We start from the raw sequence: 17,683 nt of genomic DNA on the forward strand, positions 1-17,683 counted from the left end.
GTATTTATATATTTATATTTTTGAAATATATTCAAATTACGAATATATTACAAAAATTCAAATCGATAGTGCATCCGCCAATTTATATAAACATTATCTCGAAAAATCGAACGCTGCCAAATTAGATGTTCAAATGTATGGAGTGTGGAGATGATAATCGATTCGTATCGTTGACGTATACAGTTAACGAGATCTCTTTTATATTATGTGTCACGTAAATTTTTATACGATCATTATACATTTATTGCCGTATCATTAATAAAAGCTTGTCAAATTTGGTGTTGTCAGTTTCGGAACAATGAAAAGATGTTCCGAAGTCTGAGATTAGTCTTCGGCAAAATCCAACAAAATACGACAAAACCTTTCCATTTATGCGGACAGCGATATTTGCAAAGTTTGAGGGAACCCTCTCAACCGTTAAAACGATGTCCAAAATGGGTTTGCGTGGAAGATGCGGTAAAAATCATAAATTCAGGTATTTATTACAGCTCTATTATAGTTTAATAGACCGATATTTAAATTCTCTGTACTTTCTATTGAAAAAATATAATATATAATATAAATATATAATGTTTTTAACTTACCTCAATTCTTTTCTTATTTTTTAATATGTGAATAAATGATAGCTTAGAATATTTTTCTAAAGATATCGCACGTATAATATGTCAGATATATGAGAAAATTTCAAAAAGAATAATTTTTTCATTAAATACTTAACGAATATAAATCATTATTATGAATGTACATATTACTGCAAAGATTCTCTTTACAAACCATCTCTCTTTCCAGAACATTTGGTTTTTATACAAGGTGGTGCGGCCACGCCGACGGAGCTCGTGCGTGCCATGACCGAGCACGGGGTATGTAACAATTTGCGCGGTGTCAGGTTGGTGCATATGAGTCTCGAGGGAGATACACCGTTCGCCAACCCCGAATTTGAGAGTACAGTATTCGTATAATAGCCGTAATCTCCATATCACGATATCTGATGATGGAAAATAATACCCTGCGACGATGTTACATTAAAGAGCACTTCAGGTCCATCAGCCTGTATGTGGGTACTAATCTCAGGGAGGCGGTGAACGAGGGACGGGCGGATTGTATCCCGGTATTTTTGCACGAAGTGCCGAGGTTGTTTTATGAGAAGAGAATCGTGCCGGACATCGCGCTGATCCATGTGAGCATGCCGGACGCACGTGGATTCTGTTCGCTCGGCGTCAGCGCGGATTGCACCCGCGCCGCAATTTGCACCGCCAAAGTTCTCATCGGTATCGAATCATTTATCATATGATAACGATAATATTAAGATATAGTAACAAGATGAACGCTCTCCTGACACATCTGTTGATCAGCGATAATTTTAAGTGTCAATAAAATAATTTCTTACATATAATCGTTAAAATTGCAATATTAAATTATTAAAAGGATGTTTTCCAGCGCAAGTAAACGAGCACATGCCAAGATCCTTCGGCGACACGGTGATCCACTCGAGTCATTTTGACTGGGCAGTGAGATACGATTGTCCTTTAGCTTGCGTGGTCTGTCCATCACCGAATGATCTCGAGATCGAAATTGGCAAAATCATCGCGCAGCGTTTGATCGAGGATGGAGCGACGTTGCAGCTCGGCATCGGTAATATTCCCGATGCTGTGCTCTGCGCCCTAGTCAATCACAAGAATTTAGGAATACACTCGGAAATTCTTTGCGACGCAATGGTTGATCTTGTCGAGCACGGCAACATTACAAACAAGTGTAAGATCAAGCATAGAGGACGTATGGTTGGTTCTTTCGGCATTGGCTCAAAACGATTATACGACTTCTTGCACAACAATCCGTTTGTCGGTAATTATGACAATAGACTTATCTTGATTGAAAGGAGACGTTCCTGCATTATTTTGCAATTGTAATTGTATCATCTCATCGTTAGAGATGTTAGCGCTCAATTACGTGAACGATCCCCGAGTGATTTCGATGCAGCCAAAGATGACGGCTATTAACTCTTGCATCGAGATGGACCTTACTGGCCAGGTGTGTTCGGACAGTTTAGGCTGTAAGATGTATTCCGGTTTCGGCGGCCAGTTGGATTTTCTTCGAGGCGCGGCGATTAGTCAGGACGGTCGTGGAAAGGCCATCATCGCATTTCCCTCAGTTACCAGCACAGGAGAGAGTAAAATACAACCAGTGCTTAAACTCGGTACGGTCGAGATTAGATTAAAACTATCGCTGCGAATAAATTTTATCTTAGTACATAATTTAATCAATTATTAATTGATAAAATTATTTATTTATTTGATAAATAAATTATTTATCAATAAATTGATAAAATTTATTTATTTGTTTGATAAAATTTTGATATCTCGTCGAATCTATTACAGGAGCTGGAGTGGTGGTTACAAGAGCTCACACGCATTACATAGTCACGGAACATGGAGTGGCGGATCTTTTCGGTAAAACTTTACGACAAAGGGCGAATGCATTGATTCAAATTGCGCATCCCGATCATAGAGAATGCCTCGAAAAGGCTGCATTCGATCGTTTGAAATCTAATCCAACAAAATATCTGTAACGTTTATGATATGTAAATATATTCGAATTATGTGATAGCTTAAATCTATTGTATTAAATGCATACATAAGAAAAGTAGAAAGCATGTATTTTAATTTAAGTTGAAAATTAATGTTATATAAATATTCCGCGTCCAAAAATTAAAGATAAAGACATATATATTATTTTTTTCCAATATTAGATTGTTTAAATGAATTAAATGAATTAAAATAATAAATTATTTTTGAAACGTAACAAGCATCCTAAATTAAATAAGTTTATGAGGAAATAATAAATATATTTTGATGAGAAAACTTTTATTGTATTATAAATTAATAAGTCTTATTCTTTGTGATGTATTTTTGTCAAAAGTTCATTAAAAATACACACATATTACAGCACAAAAATATTTGTTACTTCTTATATGTTATATGACTATAACTTTGTTACATGACTGATACTATATCAATCTTGATAATTTAAATACTTTATTTATAAGGTATTTAATTTATAAAAAATAAATAAAGTAAAACATATCTTATCTATAAGAAATAAATAAAACATGTTAGAAGTCTATACCTTCCGGCAGAGTTCCCTCTTTTCTTCTCTTTTCGACATTTTCGTAATACTCCGAGAAATCTACGTAAGGTTTGATTCTGGCGTTTCGTTCCGTTATTCTGGCACCAGGCGGATACATGTCCGATGTCGTTGATGTTTCAGTCGTTGATGTGTCAAAGTTTTCGTCGGTGATGCCAGTGCTGGTACTCGAGAGATCCTCGTCTGGTATACTGATCGGCGCGGTCTGCACCACCGGATTGAATCTAACAGATTGACCAGTGGGACTCTTCAGGGCATGAGACAGTGGGAAGTTGAAATTTCGCACCAGAAGAGTAATGTCGTCGCGTTTACTGGTGATCATGGTGTTTTGCGTATTGCTCATGTTCACATCATGGTGAATTCTCACAATCTTGTCGACGACCGCTTGAGCGACGCCGGTTAAAGTTGATTGTACTCGAAACTAAAACAAGCAAAGAGAAGTGACATTGTATATGAAAACTTCTTAATCTAACATTATTTAAGTCAAAGTATATTACCTGTTCGACAGCTATCAAAGCTAGTTCCTTATTGACTTGATCGGTACCGGTCGCTTCCTCCAATGACTTGTATAAGCCGCGTGACATGAGCAATAGAAATCTACAAGAATCGTCCAGTTCGATACTACCATGAATCTCCGGTTCGGCGATGATCGGTTCCGCTATGGAAGCTGCTAACTCCTCAAATTCCCTGTATCCTCCCTTGACAAGGTAGTTGCCAAGACAACGCGTGTTTTCCTGATTTCCAAGATGAGAACCTGAGATATTCTTATTTATTGGATATCTTTTTAACATAAATAACATAAATAAATGCTAGCAAATGAGATGTACCTTGTCTGATTGATTCGACATCCAAGCCTAGTTGAGATAATCGTAAAAGCTCATCTTCGTTCCTCAAGTCATGATCTACGCTTAATTGTATGACTCGTAAAACTTGATTGCTGTCTGTTTTGCACAACAGTGCCCTGCTATCGCCGACATTCGCAACGTACAATTTTCCTCTATAAACCAAGGCAACTACAGCGCTGGTCCCAGCTGATAATTCGCAATTTAGCGCATTTAGCTTGTCAACCTGAAAAAAATATATATATACATTTGAAAAAAGGAAAGTGTAGTTCTATAATTTGTGTAGTTATATATTTTGTAACTAACCAGATCTGGAAATTTTTGATAAGTCTCATAAGAGTTCAGTCCATCGGGTATATCAAATTGTAGACTAGCCCGTTCTGCTAATAAATCACCAATTGATTCCAGATATCCTTTTTCAACTGCTATGAAAGCCTGTCTATAAAATAAACACTTGCATGCAGATAATTTATAACTGCAACTTTATATACATATATATATATAAAAATGTAATATATTTAGAATTTTTGCATAATTAATGTATTTAAATTGCTTCAGTATAAAATATGCATAAAATTTGCATGAATTTGCTTTTTGTATGATATATTACATTGGTAGAATTCTTACCGAAGAACTTCCTTCACTTCCTCATCACTTGATTTGCCATTCAATTGTCCAAGCAGAATTTCTGCAGCCACTCTTTGCATAGCAAAATTGGCTGCCTTAGTGCCTTCGTGACCATCAAATACTGCATAAAGAAATGTAGAGTCATCATATCTGCAATGAAAGCTACGATCCTCAAATGGATGCTCTTCTTGTCGATATCCATCTTCTCGATAGATTTGATTAGTGGAAAAACCCACTCCTGAAATATCACTGAATTTCAATAATTTTTATATATTAAACTATATATTTATGTCATTATAATTTAATATATATTCATTAAATCATAATAAATTTTCAATATTGTAAAGTACCAAATATAAAAATTTTATTACCTTTATTTTTGAAAGATTTATTTATTGTAATTTAATCAATTAAAAAATATATTCTTTATTACATATAAATATTTTTTTTCAAAAAATTAATTCTGTCGATAATGTTAATATTTCTAAATATTGATTCTAGATCATCATCAAAATAATGAACTATAAAAATGTACCGGACTGTTTGCAGACTGGCAAATCATCCGTCCAGTTATACTGACTATCCTGAAAGAGCATCGAAGCTGGTCGTTCTGCTCCCACAGACATTATTTCTTCCCACTTCGATTAGTAATCAATAAAACTTGATAGACAACTATTTTGCATCATCTTGGAAACATCGAACGAATTAAAGCAGCGAGAACTTGTCCAAAAATACACATATACGACGCGATTAACGCGAGAGAAGAAGCTTCTTTTTCCACGGATTTCCGCGAATCTTGTCCTGTGATAGACGCAGATTTCCACACAGTGAAAAAATGAATAAACAATAAGAAATCTCGGAAGAAAAGAGATAACCTCTGAATTCTCTCTATAGCAGCCAGTTCAGCTAAAAAAAACTTAATAGTGGACTCAATAGTTCATAGTAGATTATCGGCTCTCCAATGGATAACAACGAGCTTCCAAGAAAGGTTAGTTAACCTAAATACATTTTGTCAACTCAAGCTTATTTTTTTATAATATATTCTATTTCATATTAAATTTTAATATATATTTAATATATATATTTTAATATATATATATTTAAAAAAATGTATTTAAAAAAAATATATATATATATATATTTGAAAAAATATATATATATACTTTTTGTGGTCATTATATATCCATACTTATATTGAACAATTATTTCTGATACAGCGATATAGAAGAGAGGAAGAAGAAGGAAGTTCAAATACAGATGATGATTACGTACCATATGTATCTGTTAAACACCGTAAAAAGCAATTGCTTGCAAAATTGGGCAAACTTGGAGAATTGAAAGAAGAAGCTACCAATGGTGTTGGAAAGAGTAGCAGCGAGAATGAAAAAGATGATGCTGATAATGATGATGGACAAGTTTGGGGGAGAAAATCTAACATTTCTCTTCTTGACCAACATACCGAATTAAAGAAATTGGCTGAAGGTATGTAACCTTTTATTAATAAAATACATAAAGCAAAGAATAATATAATCTAATTTAAGGACATTGTTTTGTAAAACTCTTATTGTAATATTTTAGCCAAAAAGGAGAGTGCTATGGAAAAGCAATTGAAGGAAGAAGAGAAAATTCTAGAAAGCGTTGCTGAGAATAAAGCTTTAATGGGTGTGGCTGAATTAGCCAAGGGTATTCAATACAAAGATCCTATCAAGACGAATTGGCAACCACCGCGAATAATACTCAGCTTTGGTGAGGCACGTCATGAAAGAGTACGAAGGAAACTTAGGATACTTGTGGAGGGTGATGAAGTACCACCACCTTTAAAGACTTTTAAGGAAATGAAATTTCACAAGGGGATCTTGTATGGATTAGAACAAAAAGGCATTATCAAGCCAACTCCAATTCAAGTTCAAGGAATACCTACAGTGTTAGTCTTCATGTTTCAATTAATTCATTTACAATGATATTGATAATCATGTCAATGAATCATATAATATATTGAGCAAAAAGTACAAATATTATACAATTACAGGTTGTCTGGTCGCGACATGATTGGTATAGCTTCCACTGGTAGTGGTAAAACGTTAGTGTTTGTTTTACCTATCATTGAATTTTGCCTGGAACAAGAAATCGACATGCCATTCATTAAAAAAGAGGGACCTTATGGTAAATATTTATGACAGTAAATAGGTAGAGTGATATTTAATTGATAAATATCAATACTCCTCACATATATGTATATATACAGGGTGAGTCAAAAGTATGTTTTAAAAATTTGTGAGCGTGTTCCTGGATAAAAAGGAAGAACAAATGTTCATATGAACATATGGTCGCAAATGCTTTGTTGTCGAGATAATGGACATAAATCAGCAGTATCAAATAATGCTTTATTTGAACGTTTACAATTTTGTTATTGTTGTTTGTTTTTTTTCGTTCAAATAAAGCATTATTTGATACTGCTGATTTATGTCCATTATCTCGACAACAAAGCATTTGCGACCATATGTTCATATGAACATTTGTTCTTCCTTTTTATCCAGGAACACGCTCACAAATTTTTAAAACATACTTTTGACTCACCCTGTATATTACAAATATCATATACAATATACAATATGCTTATATTAACATTAATATTTTTCGATTTATAGGCTTGATAATATGTCCTTCGAGGGAATTAGCTAAACAAACCTATGACATAATTCGACATTACACCAATAGCTTAAGACAAGTGGACTGTCCGGAAATACGTTGCTGCTTGGCGATCGGAGGTGTACCGGTTTCGGAATCATTAGCTATAATCAACAAGTTAATATTTTTTATTGTTATTTAATTTTCGATATTTCTATTTCTAATACATGCATGCCATAAAAATTTATAATATAAATTCTATAACAAATTCTACATTTTATAGAGGCGTGCACATAATGGTAGCGACACCGGGACGACTGATGGATATGTTACATAAAAAGATGGTTACTTTAAGTGTATGCCGTTACCTTTGCATGGACGAGGCAGATCGCATGATAGATATGGGATTTGAGGAGGATGTGCGGACGATATTTTCATTCTTCAGAGTAATTATTATTTATCTCAATATTTATGCGATAAGCATCAAAAGCAGAAAAAATATCACAAATATATTTTTATTTATTACAATAATAAAAATTATCTATAAAAATTATCTATATTGCATGTTATAGGGACAGAGGCAAACGCTATTATTCTCTGCTACTATGCCAAAAAGGATTCAAAATTTTGCGCGTTCGGCGTTAGTAAAACCTGTGACAATAAATGTCGGTCGTGCCGGTGCTGCATCAATGAACGTGATACAGGAAGTAGAATATGTCAAACAAGAGGCTAAAATTGTTTACCTCTTAGAATGCCTTCAGAAGACTGCGCCACCGGTTTTAATATTCGCGGAAAAGAAGCGCGATGTGGATGCTATCCATGAATATCTGCTCATAAAAGGAGTGGAAGCTGTCGCGATACACGGAGGAATAGGTAGGTATAAATATATTTCGCGAATAAAGAATATTTTTTTAACCATAGCATGTAATTTAAAATTATTGGATATATTATAAACATTAATATTTATAATTTTATGTCATGCAATATAGTTTTATGATGAAAAATATGCTAGAATTACGAAATAAATCGTATTAATATTTCGAAAAAATATTTAAATATGTTAAATATATCTTTCTCATTTATTTTTTATTAAATTCTTAGATCAAGAAGAAAGATCACGTTCGGTAGAAGCGTTTCGTGGAGGCCGAAAAGATGTACTTGTGGCGACAGACGTCGCATCAAAAGGTCTTGATTTCGCCGATGTGCAACACGTTATCAATTATGATATGCCGGATGACGTAGAAAATTATGGTAATATATCATGATACATAAAATATGATATCGAACAAATAAAAATATGAGATAAACATTTAATGTATTACATATTTTTAGTGCACAGAATAGGACGAACCGGCCGTTCTGGACGTACCGGTATAGCGACGACTTTCATCAATAAAGCGAACGATGAGTCGGTATTACTTGATCTTAAACATCTGTTGATGGAAGCAAAGCAGAAGGTGCCACCATTCTTGTTGGAGCTTTGCTCAGAAAACGAAAAATATCTGAACCTTGGAGGTAAGATAATAGTCAGCAATTTATCTATCTTTTACTTGATGTTTATTTCCTCTTTTGTCGTTACTATTTATATTCTTGCAAATTTTAATATTTTTCTCGCTTTATTGCAGACGAACGCGGTTGCAGTTATTGCGGCGGGCTTGGACACAGAATTACAGAGTGTCCGAAACTGGAGGCTGTGCAGAACAAACAGGCGTCCAATATCGGACGTCGCGATTATCTGGCCAGCAATGCTGCTGATTATTAAACAGCACGTCTTATTGTTAAACAAAACAGTTTCTATGTATTCATTGTAAATATTTATATGTAAAAGCTCATTTCTACGATAATAAATGTGTTTTAATTAGAATAGTCAAAGTAAGAAATATATTTAAAATATATTAAATAAAATAAATATTTCAATTAAACATTATAAATTCTCAATCACTCTAAAAATTAAATGTTAGTATATAAATAGAAGAAAAAAAGATTTTCTCGCCAACTTCAGAGATTCGTTCCTTTCGACTAATTCATAAGAGCGAAACAAAAGCTGCCACATCTGTCATCGGTGACTTTTTTAAATTCTTTAGGCTTGACATAATTCAAAATTCCTGTTAATAATGACAAATTAATCTAACCCGGTCTTAATTAAGAGCCGGGCATACTCCAGAATGGGCTATTAACACCACAGTTTTTGAAACATGAAAAAGTACTGGATCCATTATTCGAGCGCCAAGGAAAATCGTCGCATCGATCGAAAAAGTTTATTCTTCAGAGATTTTAGAAAATACATTTTTAAAAGGTTCTTTATGCTTTTTTAAAAATCATTTATCCTGAAGTCATTATTTATTTTGGCTTATCTTCTAAGATTACGTTAAGCTATTTGAGAAATATTAGTGCAAAATGTGTCATAAGTTTTAATCATCGTTTCTATTGTTAATACATTATATATCAATTTAGCGCAATATATTAAAACGCGTTTAATTTTCTATACCGCATTCTTGATAAAACATTCAGTTACTTTGCAGTCACCAAGTGCCAAGAAATTATCACTCAATGCTTTTGTTGAAAAAAAATTTGTTTAGTCAAGGATTCTTCTCTATTATCAAGATAATGACGGTTAATAGAGAGAAATATGACGATTGTATATTATATTTTTATTGTAAAATAACATTTTAATATATGAAATTAAAAATAATTGTACATATTAATTTTATTACGTATTAATTTTATTAAATGTCAAGAATTACTTGATATCAACGACGATGGCGAGCCGGCCGCGACTCACGAAGACAGAGGCACTAAGACAGGCGAGGAGTGCTGCTTTGATGAAAGAGATTGAGCGGAAAGAGGAAGCGAAGAGGCAGCCAGAGCCTGTCATAGATCCTGGCAGAAGACGTAGATATATCCCGGCTGAACCGAAAAAGGTCGAGTTCACCAGACCGGCCATGACGAAGGCGATGATGGCACGGGTGAAACAGGCGGAGAAGTTCAAGCAAGAGTACGAGCGTAAGCGTGAAGAAACGATTCCGACGCGAAGGATGCCGAGGAGGACACCCGCGCCGGTCGGCGGTGATCCTAGGTGAACTTTTAGAATTATACAATATCTTTGCGTTATTTAAGATCTTTAAAATCCATCCGGAATGGTCATTTTTCTTGCGCGTTATAAGCATACTTGGAGCAAATTTGCAAACATTTAATATCTTAAACATTTTGCAATTTTTCATGTATTTATTTTACCTACTTAGGTTTGGAAGAGAGAGAGTTCCACCCGCGAGACGGGCTCCGTCTCCGCCTACTAGGCCGGCGAGGAGGCCTACGCCGATGGAGAGGAGAGTCGCACCGGATAGACGGCCGCCGGAACGACTTCCGGCTATTCCCGAAAGAACCAGAGAACTGGCGAGGTCCATGAATGCCCAGGTGATCCAAGCCGAACCGGTTGGCGAGGGTCCGATCGACAGTGTCGTGATACCGCCGAGGTCGGTTAGTGAAAATCGCACCACTATCGTCAGCATCCCGCAACCGCCTGTGACCGAGGTGCCGATATCCGAAGTGGCGAACCGCTCGGTCAAAGTGATTAGGTGACTTTATTTCCATGGAATTGAAGAATTTTGGACCCCTTTTTTAGTTTTAATATAAAGAAAAAAATGTAAAATATATAAAAGAATTTACTTCGAGATATATTTTAATATGTGCTCAAAAATCGATATCACATACTTTTAATTAGTTCAACAGAAAACAAGCATCTCTGTTGATGCTAAATTTTTGATTTAAATATTAAGAAGTTTATTTCTTCTAGATAATTTATATATATATATTTTTTTAATTTATTTATTTCTTGTGTAAATTAATAACAACATGTTCATGGAAAATATTGTTCAATAGCGAGAGTCTTGACGAGCAAGATGCAGCAGAAGCAGCTACGGTCCAGGGCAAGCTGGAAGACTTGCAACAAGCGAGACGAGACTTCGTGATGGCAGTGGCAAATGTCGGTGGTAACGCTGTGCAACTCACAGAGGAAGAGAGGCCTAGATACATATACAGGTAAAAATATTTCGAAAAAGAGAAAAGATAAAAAATTACAATTTTTTACATTAAAACATGTAATCAATATAAAGTAACATAAATCAATATTAATCTTGGATTAAATTTAATTAATTTTTGAAAGACGATAAATTGAAATTAAAAAATTAATTAATTACAAGAAATTTAAAATAATTGATGTCAAGAAACTCTCTATTCATCTATAATAACGATATAAAAATTAATGAAAATAAGAGAGAAATTTTCCGAAAATGCATTTACTGCTTTTCTAGATAGTTAAAGAGTTAGTCTTAAAGTTGAAAATAATATCCTATTTAATGCAGAGTCCCCGATATTGAGAGCGAAATGTTCCGTATCGAGTATGGCCGGGAACATCCAAGTGTCGTAGCGGCCCGTGAATTCGCTCAAAGGAGCATGGCTGGTATCAGAGCGCGCGAGGCAGCTCGCAGAACCGAACAGGAGTTCGAAAGAGTCGCTAGGGAACCGTTACCGGAGGATTTGCGCTTCGATGTGCCATTCGAAGAGGAGTTCTTACGCGAGGGCGACATATCCTGGGAAGAGGAAGAGGATATTCCGGTCGTGTCCAGGATAAAAACTAGCATGCGCGATATACCGAGGCGCGAGGTGCCTTACAGATATTCTACCTTCGATCCAGAGGAGCTCGAAAGGTTCTTCGACGTGGAACGGTATCCACCGAGTCCTCCACGTGGACCGCCACCAGGTCGCGAGCATCTGCCACCTGATCTTTGGGAACTGGAGGATCCTTGGGCCACATGCGGAGTTTGTCCACAACAAGATGTATCTGATCTCATCCGTTTCGAGAGTCCTTAATTCAGGACGTATCTTCATCTGCAAACATGTTTTCGTCTCCGAGATTCCGAGCTGTTTGAGAGAAGAGAATGGTACGCTCGAATTCTTAAATAGATTAGAAGAGATCTTTTCTCTTGCGAATATATTATATTTTATTGGAACAATTTTTTGCAGAAACGCAAAAGAGGAGAGTTTTGAGGAAAAGACAACTGAGTGCCAAACGTTTGCAAAAACGCAAGAAATTCTTCATCACTCTTCCTTTCTTTATATGATATTCTCCCACATCATATGTGATATTTTATTATTAAAATCCGTACCTGTATAATATATTCAAGTAATCTGTATAATATTGATATTTCTTAATAGTATAATAATTGAGTGTGTCTTCCGCACAAAATTTATTATTTGTAAGTAAATTTTACTTCTTTATTTCATTATTTCCCAGCTTCAAAAAATATATTCGAGCACCAGAAATGCTTCAAATTGACTGAAAAATACTCTGCAAACAGAGGAGAAATAATCGTCGTAAAGCCAGAAAATCAGTGCGTGTTTTTAGCGTTATTATTTTTGCCCTCAAGTTTCTGCTGATTTTACACTATACTTACTGTAACCCACTATTCCACAATAAGATCCAACAATTTGTTATTTCATAGATGGGAAAAGTGATGGTTCAATTTTGAGAAGTAGATATACATAGATATTATTAGTATACGATCATTGGAACGAATTTTGAAGGCTGTTATCAAATAGCTATCTCGAGCATTTTTCTTGAGAATGTTAAATGATACGCTCTATCTCATCTACTCTCATCAGTGAAATGATATATCGACGCTGACGATGTCTGACATCCTATAATTTCTTTCTTGCGTAGCGACTTATATATCGAAGAATCGGATAGCATATGCGCGACACGTGTCATTATGCGGCGGTCTTTCGATCGAGAAATAAGTTCCATCATGCTAGCGAACTTTTTGCGAGAATACAATATCAACCGACTATTCTTGTCAATCACGGGTCTTTGGCCACTTCAAAATAAGCTCGCGAGAAATTCATTGCAGACTTTCTGCTTTCTACTCGAAATAAGTTACTGTCCGTTCGAGGTAATGCGATCGACAACTTTTTAATCTGAGATTTTTTAAAATGTTTATTAAATTCTTATCAAGCTAAAATATTGTCTATTATTATACATTATGTAGTGCGTATTTTTATCATGAAATATTTTCACAATATATTTTTGTTATAAAATATTATCTCACAGTATATTTTGATACGTTTGATTTTTAATTGATCAAATAAAATGATAATTTTTTATATATAAGTGGTCACGTAAGAATTTTATATATTGTATATTTTAATATATTTTATGGATATATAATATTATATACATATAGATATTATTAATATACGATCATTGGGATGATATGCAAACAATTTTTGAAGGCTGTTATCAAATGGCCGTCTCGGGCACTTTCCTTGTAAGAATGGTAAATGAGTTTTTTAATCATGACAAGGTATGACGTTATTAGAACTACAAAGTGTCACTATCTTTTAATTTTTTTAAAGTGTTTTTTCATGTTTAATTAAATCGACTTTTCATTTTTATTGTCGCGATCAGTTGCAACGATTATATAAGACCATCGATGAACATTGGGACATTTTTACGAGTGATATAGAAGTTCAAGTTTTGAAAGACTATTCTACGCTAGCGCGAAAATTTACGAAATATTATTCGAGTGAGTATAAAGCAATATGTGATAATATTGTTAGAGCAATGTATTACCTGCTGATAGAAAATATATGATGTAATATTAAAAATTTCATGATTTTAGTAAAATAAAATTAAGATGTCAAGATATTTTCTGAAAATTTGCTACTGTATGAAATTAATAATATTTAATAAAATTATCATGCATCTCGTTCTAATCTAGTTAAAAAACCGATAATAGTTTCTCTTGTAAATTGATATTATTGAATGAGCAACTTATTTTTCTTCTGATATTACAGTGATGATGTATTTTTTGACTTCGGGATTTGTAATAATACCATTAACACCGGTGTTTTTGGATATTGTGCTGCCTCTTAACAAGTCACGTCCGCGATTTCTTGCGATTGAAGTTGAATTTAGAATAAATAAAGACGAGTATTTTCTACCAATTTTCTGTTACACTACCGCTATAATTATAGTGGGTATGAATATTATAGTGGGTGTTGACGCGATGCACATCACGTGCACCGCTCATGCATGCAGTTTATTTGCGGCTGTTAGGTAGGTACCGCAAATAAAATTTTATATTTGTGTACTTTTTATAAAATAATTTGCATTATATAATTTGCAGTAAGCAAATTGAGAGCTTAGTTCTGAAAACAGGTAATAAGAATAAAATCAGAAAATGTGGATATTATATGAATGCATTTGATACATCAAGCGAGGAAGCAGTATATCGAGAATATATAACGTGTTTAAAAAAACATCAGCTTGCTATAAAGTAAGCAATTTTGACATTTTCAATTATGTTACTTCTCAATTTTCTTTATATATCGAATGCATAAAATTATATGTCTAATATATCTCGGTAATAATATTAGTATCTACATTTAGAAGTTAAATTAATAACATTTCTATCCTATAGGTTTGTTGATATATTAGAGTCATCATATCAAGAGCTTTCATTATTTACATTAATATTGTTTATTGGAATTTTAAGTTTAACTGGAATTCGAGTAAGTATTAGTAAGTATTTATAAAATTATTTATATAAATGATCTCTAAAAGATAAAATATAGATAAATAACAATAAAATAATAAATTGTATAATACACAGGTAGATTTTTATATTCTTTATTTTTCTGAAATTAATTTGTTTATTATTGACTTCCGTTTATAACTTATAATTTAATACGTTTTTTCCATTAAACTCTCTCCACCAAGCTCTCTCTTTCTCCTAGTTTCGTTTTAATTCTAAATAAATACACATCATCAATGCTAATAACAGTTAACCCCTTCACAGTCCAGCGAAAAGAAACTTTCCGTGCCAAAAGTGTATTGAAGAAAAAAGTTTTTAAAATTGCATGAATACGTCAGTATAAATATTATTGAGGTCGCCGAATCCGAATCTGAAGTCAGAATTACAAAATTCAAAATGGTGAATCCAATATGGCGGATCAAAATTCAAAATAATTTTGGATTTCAATAAAAATGTGTATCATTTTTGAGGTTGCAAAATCCAAACCTAATATCAGATTTTCCAAATTGAAAATGGCAAATCCAATATGGCGGAGTTCGAACAAATAGTTGACATACATAAAGGTTGTATATTTCTCTCTTCAATTATTTTTAAATCCCGCTCTTTGCCGAACCCAGAGTCACGAATCGAGGACGTGGCGGTTATTGACTCCGTTTTTTTATTTTTTTTATTTCTTGAAAATTGGTATACGTTTCCACTTCTGTGCAAACAGCTTGATTTGATAATTCGTGACTCTGGATTCAGCAGATAGCGGGATTTATAAGTAATTGAAGAAAAAAGTGTACATCTTTTACGTATGGCAACTATTTGTTCTGATCCGCCATATTAAATTTGCAATTTTCAATTTGGAAAATCTGATATTAGATTCGAATTCGGCGACCCCAAAAACGATAAGAAACCTATTTTTATTCAAACCCTTTTTTTATATAAAAATTATTTTGAATTTTGATCCGCCATTTTGAAGTTTGAAATTCTGATTTCAGATTCGAATTCAGCGACCTCAAAAACCTTAAAATACCCAAGGACAATCAAATCGTAACAGTAATAACATGTTTTTTTCAAGATGCCCCTATAGGGGCCATGAAGCAAAAGTGGCACGAATTTTTTTGGCCCCTATAGGGGTCCCTGACAGTGAAGGGATTAATTAATAATCCTAGATAAAAATCTTACTATTTTTGATTTTCTAGTAAAATAATGTTTTGTGTCAAGACAATTATATATTTTTAATATGTTTAGGTCATTTATGTGTTAGATCAATTGGGAGAAGTAGCAAGATTCATGTTCATAATTGTCGGAGCATTTTTCACTCTGCTGATCGTGTGTTATTCTGGTCAGAAATTAATGGATGAAAGCCAGAATGTATTTTATCAAGTGTAATAATTATTTTGTACTTTAACATGTGTGTATATGTGTGTGTGTGTGTGTGTGTGTGTATAGATGTGTATAAAATTTTTATCAGAGAATTAGATATAAATTAGATAGTTTTATTAAATCGTAATTTAAAAAACATAAATAATATAAAAATCATTTCTAACATAGGATTTACTTTCTATTTTTTGAAAAAATTAATTTGTAAAAATTTATTCATATCTGTCTTACTACATGTAACTGTAATAACTGATTCAATTTTATTAGTTTAAATATAAAAAGAACTTTTTGAAAATCTAACTAAAATTAATTATAGGACTTTTGTTTATAGATATATGACAAAATGGTACGACTTTTCGCCTAGATTAAAATCTCTACTGATTATAATTCTTTACAGAAGCAATATACCGTGCGGATTAAAGGCAGGTAATCTAATTCCATTATCGATAGCGACTTATGCGGCAGTAAGTATACCAAAATTATAAATTTATTTGCAGTATATTTATTTCTTATTTTACAAACTGTCTATATGTAAAACAATTTACCCTATATCCCTATATTCGATTTAAGGTAATACGGATGGGTGTATCTTACTTCACAGCATTTTTATCACTCAAAGATTGACTATCGAAATTTCAGTTAGTTTACCAATATATTTTTATTTAATCTTACTATCAATAAATTGTAATGAAAAAAAAAATTTGTAGCTTTATTTATTCTATAATTTATTATATAATGCAATGTAGTAGAATTGTATCTAAACAATTACTCTTTTGCATTCTGCATTCTTTTTTACGATAAAATAAATATTTCGAAGATATTTGACTTACTAAGCTGAGATATTTTATATTGAAAATTAACTTACTGTAAACTGAGACATAATCTTTGCACTTTTTTTACAATTTTTATTTCGTTATGCAATTCTCTTTACTTCGAATCAGTGTCTAATGTCTATGCACTCCCATTATACAAGAAATGTTACCAATATATCCAATCAGTTATCAATAATCGATTATATACCGATAACATTTATCAATTGCACAAATTCGAATAGTTCTATCAAATATCACTTAAAACATTTTATAAACTCTATATACATATAATTGTAAACATTGCAAACTCTAATATATTTTTTTGTGTATCAACGATGCGTAGAGGAAAAAAATATAAAACACAGAATTGAATTAATTTAAACTGACCTGAATTCTTTTCCCTTTACAGTCTTTCTTTTCTTTTTCTTTGAAAGTGAAGGAACTTCATCCTTCAAATTTTGATTACATATTTACTTAAATTTGTCCGACTTATAATATGCTAATAATAAATAATTTATTTATAATAAATAATGAATGATAAATATTTATATATTGTTGCGTCTGCGGAACGATATATGTATCGATATGTTCGATATATCGAACGCGCACAACACAACCGATCGACACACGCTGACACACGCGCACTCACGCACTCGTAAATAATAACGCGATT

At 33.1% G+C, this 17,683-nt stretch overlaps 5 protein-coding genes across 7 annotated transcripts; 4 read left to right on the forward strand and 1 right to left on the reverse strand.

Annotated features, from left to right (window-relative positions):
• The first annotated feature begins 306 nt into the window (after positions 1-306).
• Positions 307-2,860, forward strand: LOC145969405 (succinyl-CoA:acetate/propanoyl-CoA:succinate CoA transferase). Of its 2 annotated transcripts, none has more exons than XM_083095522.1 (6): positions 307-475; positions 790-942; positions 1,029-1,268; positions 1,426-1,842; positions 1,928-2,194; positions 2,376-2,860. In XM_083095522.1, the coding sequence occupies exons 1-6, from the start codon at positions 307-309 to the stop codon at positions 2,564-2,566; spliced, it is 1,437 nt and encodes a 478-aa protein (XP_082951648.1). In that variant the 3' UTR covers positions 2,567-2,860. The 2 variants fall into 2 exon arrangements, with proteins under 2 accessions (XP_082951648.1, XP_082951659.1); XM_083095533.1 differs by having other exon boundaries at positions 1,438-1,842; positions 2,376-2,856.
• LOC145969413 (TGF-beta-activated kinase 1 and MAP3K7-binding protein 1) lies at positions 2,845-5,602 on the reverse strand. 2 transcript variants are annotated; one of them, XM_083095545.1, is made up of 7 exons: positions 5,486-5,602; positions 5,146-5,411; positions 4,611-4,848; positions 4,290-4,422; positions 3,969-4,209; positions 3,639-3,895; positions 2,845-3,562 (listed from the first exon to the last, which is right to left on the reverse strand). In XM_083095545.1, exons 2-7 carry the CDS (start codon positions 5,234-5,236, stop codon positions 3,110-3,112), a joined length of 1,413 nt encoding a protein of 470 aa, XP_082951671.1. In that variant the 5' UTR covers positions 5,237-5,411; positions 5,486-5,602; the 3' UTR covers positions 2,845-3,109. The 2 variants fall into 2 exon arrangements, with proteins under 2 accessions (XP_082951671.1, XP_082951680.1); XM_083095554.1 differs by lacking the exons at positions 5,146-5,411; positions 5,486-5,602 and adding an exon at positions 4,982-5,061.
• Abs (ATP-dependent RNA helicase abstrakt) lies at positions 5,165-9,102 on the forward strand. Its single transcript, XM_083095485.1, has 10 exons — positions 5,165-5,598; positions 5,828-6,092; positions 6,189-6,534; positions 6,640-6,773; positions 7,259-7,415; positions 7,522-7,684; positions 7,811-8,111; positions 8,340-8,489; positions 8,571-8,753; positions 8,864-9,102. The coding sequence occupies exons 1-10, from the start codon at positions 5,572-5,574 to the stop codon at positions 8,998-9,000; spliced, it is 1,863 nt and encodes a 620-aa protein (XP_082951611.1). The 5' UTR covers positions 5,165-5,571; the 3' UTR covers positions 9,001-9,102.
• A 185-nt stretch (positions 9,103-9,287) lies between these two features.
• Positions 9,288-12,433, forward strand: LOC145969422 (uncharacterized). The gene is made up of 6 exons (XM_083095566.1): positions 9,288-9,534; positions 9,977-10,314; positions 10,481-10,813; positions 11,118-11,276; positions 11,600-12,178; positions 12,261-12,433. Exons 2-5 carry the CDS (start codon positions 9,998-10,000, stop codon positions 12,105-12,107), a joined length of 1,317 nt encoding a protein of 438 aa, XP_082951692.1. The 5' UTR covers positions 9,288-9,534; positions 9,977-9,997; the 3' UTR covers positions 12,108-12,178; positions 12,261-12,433.
• A 1,064-nt stretch (positions 12,434-13,497) lies between these two features.
• LOC145969432 (odorant receptor Or2-like) lies at positions 13,498-16,896 on the forward strand. Its single transcript, XM_083095577.1, has 8 exons — positions 13,498-13,597; positions 13,702-13,819; positions 14,091-14,352; positions 14,423-14,572; positions 14,717-14,807; positions 16,067-16,203; positions 16,530-16,662; positions 16,769-16,896. Exons 1-8 carry the CDS (start codon positions 13,508-13,510, stop codon positions 16,820-16,822), a joined length of 1,035 nt encoding a protein of 344 aa, XP_082951703.1. The 5' UTR covers positions 13,498-13,507; the 3' UTR covers positions 16,823-16,896.
• Positions 16,897-17,683: the final 787 nt, after the last annotated feature.

This window comes from Camponotus vicinus, unplaced genomic scaffold (genome assembly GCF_025532165.1).
Source record: "Camponotus vicinus isolate PSW18456_S1 unplaced genomic scaffold, iyCamVici1.0 SCAF_1, whole genome shotgun sequence".
Lineage (NCBI taxonomy): Eukaryota > Metazoa > Arthropoda > Insecta > Hymenoptera > Formicidae > Camponotus > Camponotus vicinus.

Coding starts and splice junctions, on each gene's coding strand:
- LOC145969405 (XM_083095522.1), top strand. CDS start 307: ATGTTCCGAAGTCTGAGATTAGTCTTCGGCAAAATCCAACAAAATACG. Junction 1,269..1,425: donor CACCGCCAAAGTTCTCATCG/GTATCGAATCAT, acceptor AATTATTAAAAG/GATGTTTTCCAGCGCAAGTA. Junction 1,843..1,927: donor GCACAACAATCCGTTTGTCG/GTAATTATGACA, acceptor TCTCATCGTTAG/AGATGTTAGCGCTCAATTAC.
- LOC145969422 (XM_083095566.1), top strand. CDS start 9,998: ATGGCGAGCCGGCCGCGACTCACGAAGACAGAGGCACTAAGACAGGCG. Junction 10,315..10,480: donor CCGGTCGGCGGTGATCCTAG/GTGAACTTTTAG, acceptor TTACCTACTTAG/GTTTGGAAGAGAGAGAGTTC. Junction 10,814..11,117: donor CGCTCGGTCAAAGTGATTAG/GTGACTTTATTT, acceptor ATTGTTCAATAG/CGAGAGTCTTGACGAGCAAG.
- Abs (XM_083095485.1), top strand. CDS start 5,572: ATGGATAACAACGAGCTTCCAAGAAAG. Junction 6,535..6,639: donor GTTCAAGGAATACCTACAGT/GTTAGTCTTCAT, acceptor ATACAATTACAG/GTTGTCTGGTCGCGACATGA. Junction 8,754..8,863: donor AAAATATCTGAACCTTGGAG/GTAAGATAATAG, acceptor GCTTTATTGCAG/ACGAACGCGGTTGCAGTTAT.
- LOC145969413 (XM_083095545.1), bottom strand. CDS start 5,236: ATGTCTGTGGGAGCAGAACGACCAGCTTCGATGCTCTTTCAGGATAGT. Junction 4,210..4,289: donor ATCAAAAATTTCCAGATCTG/GTTAGTTACAAA, acceptor TATTTTTTTCAG/GTTGACAAGCTAAATGCGCT. Junction 3,563..3,638: donor CTTTGATAGCTGTCGAACAG/GTAATATACTTT, acceptor TGCTTGTTTTAG/TTTCGAGTACAATCAACTTT.
- LOC145969432 (XM_083095577.1), top strand. CDS start 13,508: ATGCAAACAATTTTTGAAGGCTGTTATCAAATGGCCGTCTCGGGCACT. Junction 14,353..14,422: donor AGTTTATTTGCGGCTGTTAG/GTAGGTACCGCA, acceptor TATAATTTGCAG/TAAGCAAATTGAGAGCTTAG. Junction 16,663..16,768: donor CGATAGCGACTTATGCGGCA/GTAAGTATACCA, acceptor ATTCGATTTAAG/GTAATACGGATGGGTGTATC.